This window comes from Rhinatrema bivittatum, chromosome 2 (genome assembly GCF_901001135.1).
Source record: "Rhinatrema bivittatum chromosome 2, aRhiBiv1.1, whole genome shotgun sequence".
In the NCBI taxonomy this organism is placed as follows: Eukaryota; Metazoa; Chordata; class Amphibia; order Gymnophiona; family Rhinatrematidae; genus Rhinatrema; species Rhinatrema bivittatum.
The window spans coordinates 119,302,880-119,313,234 of record NC_042616.1 but is presented as its reverse complement, the minus strand read 5'-3'; the positions used below and the strand labels follow the sequence as shown (position 1 = coordinate 119,313,234).

Below are 10,355 nucleotides of genomic sequence, written 5' to 3'. Positions count from 1 at the left end.
GCCTGTCCGAGTGATCTCAAGTTTAGTATTGGAACATGAATGCGCAATGAGGCATTTAGCCATTCGGAATTCCTACCGTAGATAACTTTATGAATCAGTGTTAGGCATTTATATTGTATGCGGAATTGAATCGGTAACCAATGCAGACCCATCAATACAGGAGAGATGTGGTCAAACTTTTTAGTATCAGTTAACAATCGCGCAGCAGAATTCTGTAAAAGTTGCAGCGGGCGAATAATTGATTGAGGCACTCCCAACCATAGAGCATTACAATAATCTAGTTTGGGTAGAATTAATGCCTGGTCAACCGTTCGAAAATCATTTGGATGCAATAACGGTTTTAATCTCCTTAACACACGTAATTTATGAAACCCATCTTTTATAATCGTCTTAACTGATGATTTCATATTAAGTTCTGAGTCAAGGATGCATCCTAGATCTCTAAGATCGTGTTGGATCTTATACGTAGGGAGACAATTTGCAATTTCCATCTCTATCTTCTCTGTTATCTTGTTGCAGATAAATAACATTTCAGTTTTTGCTTTGTTTAAAGCCAAAGACATATGTTTAAGAAGTTGGTTTAATGAGTTATAATAAACCTCCCAAAGTTTTAATGTGGCTGCCAAGGAATCTTTTATAGGTAACAGTATCTGAATATCATCTGCAAACAGATAGTGTACCAATCCCAGCCCTGATAAAAATCTGCATAGTGGGGCCATATAGACATTAAACAGAGTTGGTGACAAAGATGAGCCCTGAGGGACACCAGTGTGGAGATCAACTAAATCCGATTCCACTGTTCCAAGTTTAACTCTGAAGGATCTATTTGTAAGAAAAGATTTAAACCAGTCAAGTGTTTTATCCTGAAGGCCAATTTCCCTCAATCTTAGGATGAGTGCTTCATGACTGACAGTATCAAATGCTGCCGCTATATCTAATAAAATTAATAAGTATGATGTATTTTGATCAAAGCCTTTCTGAATAGTATCCACTAATGACATTAAAAGAGTTTCCGTATTGTGGGATTTCCGAAAGCCATATTGAGATGGAAATAACAGCTGATGATCTTCCAAATACTCCATAAGCTGTCGATTAACTACCTTTTCTAATAATTTAGCCAAGAAAGGTAGAATAGAAATTGGTCTATAATTTGCTAGGACTTCCGGATCTAGATTAGCTTTTTTCAGAATAGGCTTTACTATTGCACATTTTAACTCATCTGGAACAATACCTTCTTCTAGTGATAGATTAATCAGATCAACTAGAGGTTTTGCTATAATGTCTTGTACACTCTTCAAATGATTAATAGGCATTTTATCTATAGGATGATTAGCAGGTGTCATTTTTTTAATTAGATTTACTATCTCTAATGAAGAAACTAGATCAAAGGTTGCCCAATTAACCGAAGGGTTAGTTGGTAAAATAATATTTTGTGGGGCCATCAAGGTTAGTTCTTGTAATATTACTTGAATTTTTTCTTTGAAGAAAAAGGCGAATTCATTGCTTTTGTTTTTTGCATTGGTATCCCAAGTAATCGAATTGCTTCTAGGATTGGTAAGTTCTGAGACATATTGGAATAAGATCCTTGGATTAAACTGGAATTTATGAATTCTCTCTGAGTAATAATTACGTTTAGCCATATTAATTGCTTCTCTGTAATTATAGAGAGCCATTCTATAATTTGCTTGGGAATCATCATTTCGCATTTTCCTCCATATTCTTTCCATTTTCCTAACTCCTTTTTTAAGATCTTTAAGATGAGTGGAAAACCAGAGGGCTCTAAATTTACCTTGAGTAGGGATCCACTTCTTGCTAGTAGGACATAGTTTATTTGCTAAATCAGACATAGCTAAATTCCATGAGTTAGCTGCATCAACAATGTTAGATCTATTTAATGATTTCAAAGCTTCTGGGAAACTAGCAACTAAGTCTTCCGATGTACATGACTTTTTAACCTCAATTTCTATTTTATTCGATATAATTTTAGTCTGAGGCTTTGTAAATGACAATGTAGCAGTGATTAAATAATGATCCGACCATGGTACAGGCAAGATATTAGGTCCTAAATTAGCCTTAAAGGCATCATTTATGAACACCAAATCCAAAATATGTCCCGCCCTATGGGTGGGGGCATTAATAATTTGTACAAAGCCTAGTGCTTCTAACATATTTAAAAAGGAATCGCAACTAGCTGAACGAGGACACACATCAACATGGAAATTAAAGTCGCCCATAATAATAGTTGGCACATTTGTGTCAATCCTAGATGAAAACAACTCAATAAGAGGGGAACAGTTATGGTCTAATAGTCCCGGGGGAGTGTATACCAAACAAATTTGTAATAAACTTGATTTGAATAGGGCAACTTCATACCGTGTGGCAATATTAATTTTTTGTTGAGTTAAATGGTAGGTTTTATTAACTAGTAATAATAAACCCCCACCTTTTTTGTCTATCCTGGGACATGAAAAAATATCATAGTCGTCATGAGGTAACTGGTTAATAAGTACTGAATCTGACGAACGTAACCATGTCTCGGTTATCCCGCAGATATCAGGTTTGTGGTCATTAAGATGATCAAGAACCACTGGAATCTTTTTACTAATAGATTGAATATTAACCAAGGAAAGCGATAGCATTGCTAATGTCATAACCTGATGATTAGGAATAGAAGAAACTTTTATCAAATAGCGCTGTTTGGGTCTTGACCGTTTCAGATCTTGGTAAGCGGAATCTCTATTGTAGCTAATTTTGACCGGAATCGGATGTCCAGCCATACTGCCCTTAGTCCTCACAATAATAACTAATGTAAACTTACACAGCAATTAGCACCAGGCACCAAATAATTGTAATACTCACAGTTGGTATGGCACATTGACTACCAAAGAAAGCAAGAGGCAAACAAGAACAGTTCACCCTATCACACGTTACTTCAGATAGCAGGGGCGACCCAGTTACTTCCCTTCCCTAGGATACTAGCCCACCAAGATAGGCACTCTAACAGCTCGATAATAAATGAAACTACCTGCATGACAAATGGCTTAGCTCAGGATTCGCCTTTCGATTCTGGTTAACAGCTGCTGGAATGCCATAACTGACAGCAATATTGTGAAGCATGCAACAGGGAAGCACAATCTCAGCAACTATGTGTGGGGTTGTACAGCAAGGAGCCGCCCCCCCCCCAAAAAAACCCCCCCACCTAAAATGACTTTTCAACCATCCAAAGTTTGCATTTGCTGATAGCTTTATTGTACATCCTCTCTACAGCTGTCCTAGGGAGAACAACAGGACCGAGAAGCGATGCTGGCAGCAGTATCTCGTTTCATTTCAAAATGGAACTAAAGAAAACATTTTGTTTTCTTTTTGTTTCATTTTGAATATTCACTGCCAAATTAAAAAAAAAAAAAAAATCCTCTGAGTCCGTCTGAGTCTCTCCCTTTGCCCACTAAATCCGCTTAAGCAAAGGCCCCGGAGCCCCCCCAGCCCTTAACCTAGTGTACAACACAAAGGTACAGGTCTGACCGCAATCATTTTGGAAAGCTGGAACAGCTGAACAGGAGCGACTGGGGAGAGCTTCTGCCGTACTATTGGCGCAATCTCAGTAACTGGGTGTAGGTCATGCTGTAAGGCCCCCAAAACACCTAAAATGACTTTTCAACACTCCAAAGGTTCGCTCAGTGACTGCGCGAGTAGAAGTGAGTGCTCTTTTGTACTCCGTCTCTGCAGGGTGTCCTAGGCACATGGGCTACCTGCTCTACTCAGCATTGCTCCTGTCTCCAGAACACCCATGCAGGGCTGGGATGGGAGAAGGTGGCAGGGTCCTGGCAGCGGGGGTTTTTTTTTAATAGTGTTTTCTTTACAGGTTTTCAAATTTCGTTTTCGGGAGGAGGGAGGGCGGGAAAACGAAATGAAAAGCAAAAGTAAACGAAAATGTTTCAAGTGCACCCCCCCCCCCCCCTTCCCTTCCTCCGGCGCTGTCAGTCACCGCGTCCGTTGCCTTACGAGCGACAGCGCGGGCTCGGCCTCAGCCCTCGGCGGCGCCGCTCCCTTCGGAGGAGAGCCCCCCCCCCCCCCCCCGGCACACAGGCCAGCGTCTCTCTATTCCCCCCGCCCAGCTCGGCTGCTGCCAGCAGATGTTACCACCCCCTTGAACCGGAACCTTTTTGCAAGCCTTCCAGCCCCAGGGCTGCTGATAACCGCTGCTGTGCGCTGGGGAAAGAGCACGGAGTCGGGGGCAGAGTCAGGGAGCAGGCGGCGGCGGGAATGCGGCTCTCCGTGCGCCGCTGCCGCTAGGGAGGCGGCGCCCGGCAGCTCTCGGCGGGGCTCCCGGGCCATGTCTCCCGGCCAGCGCTAGCGGAGGAGGGGGAGAAGCTGCCCTGCTATCCCTCCCCCCCTCGGGAGCCGGCACGGGCAGCGCCTGATTCCTCTCCCTCCCCCCCCCCGCCCCGGCGGGAGGCTCTCCTCGCAGGAACGGATCCGCGCTCGCTTTTCTTTGTGTGCTGCTGCTCCTGCTGCTGATTTATTCTTCTCATTCTCCCATTTCTGCCCGCGCGGTGGTTGTATTATTCCAGCTTCCTGCGCTGGCGGAGGAAGAAGGAGGGACGGGCTCGGGGAGAGGAAGAGCCTGGGAGGGGAAGGCAGCGAGCCCCAGCCATGGGGAACACGGCATCCTGCTGCGTGTCCTCCAGTCCCAAGCTGCGCCGGAACGCGCACTCCCGCCTGGAGACCTACCGGCCCGAGGCCGAGCTGAGCCGGGAGGACACGGGCTGCAACCTGCAGCACATCAGCGACCGCGAGAACATCGACGGTGAGTGACCGGGGGGGGGGCTCGGAAGACCCAGAGAAGATGCCGAGTGAGCCTGGGGAAAAAAGGTGGTGTGGCGGGCAGCGCAGCCTGCAGGTGTTTCGCCCATCTCTTCCCTGGCTCCAAACTTTTACTAGAAGCCAGGGACCGTCACCGGTCCACCCCTGGCCTGACATGCTAGCCTGGGCCTTAGGTGTGCTGCACCTTCCTCTATCAAGGCCACTGCTGCTAGCTCCCTTCTGCCCCGCTGGCACTACTTATGGCACTCTCTCTTGCCAGGGCTCTGGGCAGTGCACTATGCAGTGGGTCATGGGGTTTCTTTTGGAGTTTGTAGTGGGGTGTTGGCTGTTTGGCATCTTTATGCCTCTGCTGTGCATGAGGTTGACTGTTTTTAGCATCATCATTAATAAATAAAATTCTACTGCTCTGTATTCAGGGACTTCACTCAGGGATGATGAAAGAGCTGATTGTTCATTCTGTAACTGTAATTTTTTTTAATCCCTTTTTTTTGCATTATTAGCAATGTGAGGATACATTGCTTGTGAATGTCGTGATGTTGCTCCCTTTAGTTATTTTACGCTTAGCAAATGAAACCTAATAACTAGCATTGAAGTTAAATTATGAGTTTTCCAATAAAATGCACAGTAGTAGATTTTTTTTTTTTTTTTTATTGTGAACATAATTCCAAGGGACAGTTTGATTTAAGAATTTTGCCATAGATAAACAGGAGAAATCTTAACCCAAAAAAAGATTGTTAGGGCTTTTGTTGAAACAGAACTTCCCTTGGTGCTGAATAGTTTTGCACCAAGGGAAGTACTGCACTGCTGGGGCAAGTGCGAGTGCTTTGTGTGATCATAATGAAGGCTTGTTACTTGAAGAATGGTATGGGATAGCAGCAATTGTATTGGTAGAAAACACTGTATCATTTGTGGTCATTGTCCAAAGAAAAACTTAAAAAAAAAATTTCCTGATTTGTTACCATTTGCATGGATGATGAAATTTTAGGGTTCTATTTACAAAGGCTTCTCCCCCCCCCCATTGTTTGTGGGTGGGGGTGGAATTTAGCCAACCAGGCCCTTATTATATGTTCAGTTGTGAGATGGGTGCCACAGCTTCCAGTTTTCTTCCATAAGTATATCTGCTCCTCTGTGATGCAAATGGTAATTCATGTTAAGCAGGCAGGAGATGGTTTGATTGCAGGTAGGACCTTTGCTGCAGCAGGACTCCTGATTTTGGAGTACACTCGCAAGGCAGGGAAGATTTTTATTTGCCGCTGACCACCTACCTTCCTGTAAAAATTTTTGAGGTCCATATTCCAAAGCCATTTAGATGAATAATGTAATCGTTATCTGAATCTAAATGGCTTACCCAGCTATATTTAGTTTTTATCCAGCTGGGTAACTAGAATTTAGCCGGATAAGAAGGGGGCATTCCATGGGTGGCAAGGGGCATTCTGAGGAGGAGCAGAGCTAGCTAACTCGTGTTGGGCCGTAGGGCTGTCCTAAAGTTAGCCAGTTAGACATAACTTTAAGATAGCTGGTTTTATTCAGCAGCACTGAATATACCCAGCTAGTTAGCCGGATATATGTTTATCCAGCTAACTAGCCAAGTTGCACAACGGCTGAAAATGGACCCCTTTATTTCTTTGACATCTTTCGTCTTTTGTTTAATTTTCCTAGTCTGTTGCTTGTTGTAATGCCTGTAGTTTTTAAATGATTTCTTTAAACTGTTATGTATGTGGATTTGATTATCTGCTTTACTGAAGCTATTCAAAGTTGTTACAAAACGTATTTATATTGAAACCTTGAGACCATCGTCTTATCTTTGTTTTGGCTTGGTAGGCTGCACTTTCTCTTGAGTTTCGAGTCCAGTTGAAATGTGAGCTGAATGATACTGTGGCCTTCATTAGTAGCTACCTGTTTGTTTTTATATTTGTTTTCTGTTATGTAAAATAACTTCTTTCCCTCCTGTCTAGTCCTGGCATTGCAGCTACAGTAGTCCTTTTGACTGAGACAAGAAGTGCTGCTCCCTTTGGTGCAACCAGTAGGTATCGCAGTTGAGTGATGACTGTAATGCCCTCTGCTTCCCAGGGCACCCCCACACCCTATGCTGGTCCCAAGAGCAGAAACCGGATAATCTATAGGAGATGACAACTGAAAAAGACCAATTGGTCCATCCATGCTTCCAAATTGTACCAGCCTACAAAGATATATTCCAGCTGCAGAAGCTTGGTCACTTGTAGGAAATCATTCTGAGGTCGATATTCAATGCCATTGAGCCGGATAAGTAAGATTTTATCGGTTGTGTTAAGTTTTATCCAGCTAAACGTTCGTCTTTGAATATCTACATCTCCTAATCTAGTCAGTTTTATTTTTCTTCCTCATCAGTCTTCTACCATCCGGGGTAGCTGTGAGACTCAAAAGCCTGGGGCTCTTGCACACATTCAGGCTGATGGCACCTTGGGACCTATGGTAAGGGGGCACACAAATCTTTTACATAAACCAGGAGTGTGACATTTACATTCTTTTACTTTCTTGGCTGGTTTTGTCTTGGGCATTTACCTTCTTTATACAAGGGATTAGCTGCCGGTTGAAGAATGCCTATCATAAGTGGCAGGATTTGAGTTTGAAGATTTCTCCATGCAGGGCACTTGCAGTCCATTTCCTCTCAGCACTGGAAAGGTGTACTCTGCGTGCATTCAGGGTTGGGATTTAGTGGGTGGCAAGCAAGGCAGTTGCCTGAGGCCCCCTTGAAAAGTTCAGTGAGCATCAGGAAGTCTGGCATAGACTGAGCACACCGCTTAGTTTCCTGTCCTGGATTTTAGTGTGTCTCTTCCCGGTCCTGTGTGTGTCTTTATATACGTGTGTGGTGTGCATCTTCTCAATTCCCGGTTCGTCTCATGCCCCTCCCTTTCCCACCAAGCCTCAATCAACCCTCTGTGTCCCCCTCCCCTGCCCCAGCACCTACTATTGACCTCAAGTCAATCCCATCAGCCTTCATTCTGTGCCTCTTCCCTGCCCCCTCCATCTCAATACTCCCCCCTCTGTAGCTCATTCCCTCACCTCTCGCCTCTGTCAGCCTCAGCAGCCCCTCAGTTTTCGTGTGTGTGTTGCTGAAAGTGAGCTGCTGGCTGGCAGTGTGGTTGTTGGGTCACTTGGTGATTAGTTGGTGGGAGACTTAGTGTTGGATTCCTTTTATGGGAGGGAGTGCTAGAAGAATGCCATCATAAATGAAAGGAATTGAGAGCTTGTTTATGTATTTTATGTACTTATCCTTAGCTCGCACATTCCTTCTGGTAGCTCAAAGTGCTTTACATTCAGGTGCAGTGGGTATTTCCCTGTCCTCAGAGGGTTTACAGTCTAATCTGAAGTGCTTGTCTGGGTAGACCGGAATATAAATGATTTTAAATAAATAATCCCTAGATTCATAAAAATGCTATAATATCGCATGCGTACGCCCATGGTAAGGTTTTTGCAGCCCGCGATACTTCTATTTCTCAGCTCCCAGGCTGAGAGGGGAGGGCCAGCTAATAGCTCGAGATGAGGTGTGGGTGGTGGTTTAGGGGGCCAGTTTTACATGCAGAGTGAGGCGTTCGAACAGCACAGTACACCTCGGTGAAGATTTGACCTGATTTGGAGTGAGGAAAGTCTCACAAAGATGAAATTTTGTACTATGTTCTCTCGCCCTGCCTTGATGGTCTGGATGTGTTATGCTTTCGCATGGTGTGATATTGCCCCTCATGTTAATTAATCCTGCCCCTCCCAAAAATTTGCATTCACGCCGTGCGATAATGCTATTATCACATGCGCTATGACGTTAACACCATAATGCATTTTGATGAATGATCCTATAAGTTTGTACGTGACTTGCCGAAGGTCACAGGCTGTGTCAGCAGGCTTTGAACCCTGGCTTCTGCTGAGTATGAAAATTCCTTCTAAGTGCTGGAAGGGTGTCCTCGGGGCTGATCCCAAGGGGATGTGGGGCCCAAGGGAAATCAGCCATGGTGGAGCCCCTTGCAATTTAATAGGGGGGGGGGGAGGAGGATGTCATCATTATCATCTAATAACCAGCATCCCCCTTCTCTCTCTCTTGTCCTCTTCCCTGCCCCACTCCCCACTCCCCAGCCAAATCTCCTTTTCTCAGTCTCTCACAAGGCTAGACTGGCAGGGAGGGGAGTGAACAAACGTTTTCTCCCTTCTAGCTCGTTCACGCTTGCTCTCTTCCCTCCCCAGGCACGACCACCACTTCTCTCCCCTTTCCCTCCCCAGACTCGATAACGGACCTCAGCCAGCACTCTCTCCCTTCCTTTTCCTCTTGTCTTCTCTGCCCTCCCCTCTTTAGGCTCCTGTTTGGCTGCTCTGTGGTTCCTGTACCTTCTGGTCTGTGAGGGCCGATAACACCATCCCCTCCTTGAGTCCTCTTTGCCCTGACTGCAGTGGCTCAACTCATTCCTGAGGGCTGTGGGAGCAGGCACAAGAGGACATGATGGCTCAACTGCCGCCGCCTCTTCCACCCGGGCCGGAGAACTTCAGGAAGGCTGATGTGAGGCACCAGCTAATCACGCTGACTGCTTTTTTTTTTTTTTTTTTTGGTACAGTCGATAACATCTCTCTCTGGCGCAGGGCCCCCAACTCCTCAGCCTCCAAAGACAACTCTGGGTGAATTTCCTGCGATACAGAAAATTTCCAAAGGCATTCTTCGCATTATGTGTGTGTGTGTTGAATCCCTGTACGTTCTGTCTCCTTCTCCCCACTCTGCTCAGTCCTCAATCCTTTCTCTCTCTCTCTCCTGTCAATTCTCAGATTTTTCTCCACTCTCTTGCTCAATCCACACTGCCCTCAGTGCCTTTCCTACCAAGCTTCAGTCCATCCCCCTTACTGCCTCCCCCAGTACCCGCCTCAGTCATTCCCCCCCTCCCTTCCAGCTCCCCTCACCTTTTAATGTAGACCCCCAGTCTCTCAGCAGAATGGATCCAGTGGCCCTCCAGCCTCAAATCCCTCCCCCAGCAGCCCCTTCTCATTTTGGTTCCCTCCCCTCAGTGCCCGTGCGTGTGTTTGTGTCTGGGGAAAGCTCCTTTCAGCAGCTCAGAGGTATTGGGGTACCGAGCTGTTGGCTGGCAGTGTCGTTACCTGGTTACTTGACAGCTAGCTCAAAGGCTTTTATAATATATGGCTTATTGACTCGTTTTATAGAAAGCAGGGTAATAGCCGGAAACTGGCTTTTATTATGTAGGATTAAAATGTCGCTGTTTAAGGCTTGGTATACGCCTCAGTTTTTTTTATGACTGAAGAAAACTAGCACAGGGGAAGAAAAAAAAAAGTATGCCGTTTGTGAAACGACAGGGCTCCGAGGCTTCGGCGTCCGGCCAGCGGTTTCTGGAGTAAGTTTTTTCTGAATACGACATCTTAAAATGCTTTAGTGCGGAGGCTGGATCCAGTCTGTTTCAGGCCCTGCTTGAATTGTTTCTGCTAATATCGCAGGGTTGTACTGGAGGCCTGGGATGGTGCAGAGTAAACTGTCAGTTTGTCGGTGCACGGTGACAAATAAATCA

At 45.4% G+C, this 10,355-nt stretch overlaps 1 protein-coding gene across 1 annotated transcript in view; it reads left to right on the top strand.

The window, feature by feature from the left end:
• Positions 1-4,160: 4,160 nt before the first annotated feature.
• Positions 4,161-10,355, top strand: part of CCNY (cyclin Y) — a 487,859-nt gene continuing 481,664 nt past the window's right edge. The window contains exon 1 of the mRNA XM_029588558.1: positions 4,161-4,807. Within this exon, the coding sequence (XP_029444418.1) occupies positions 4,654-4,807 (154 nt within the window). The 5' untranslated portion in view covers positions 4,161-4,653. The remainder of the gene's footprint in view (positions 4,808-10,355) is intronic.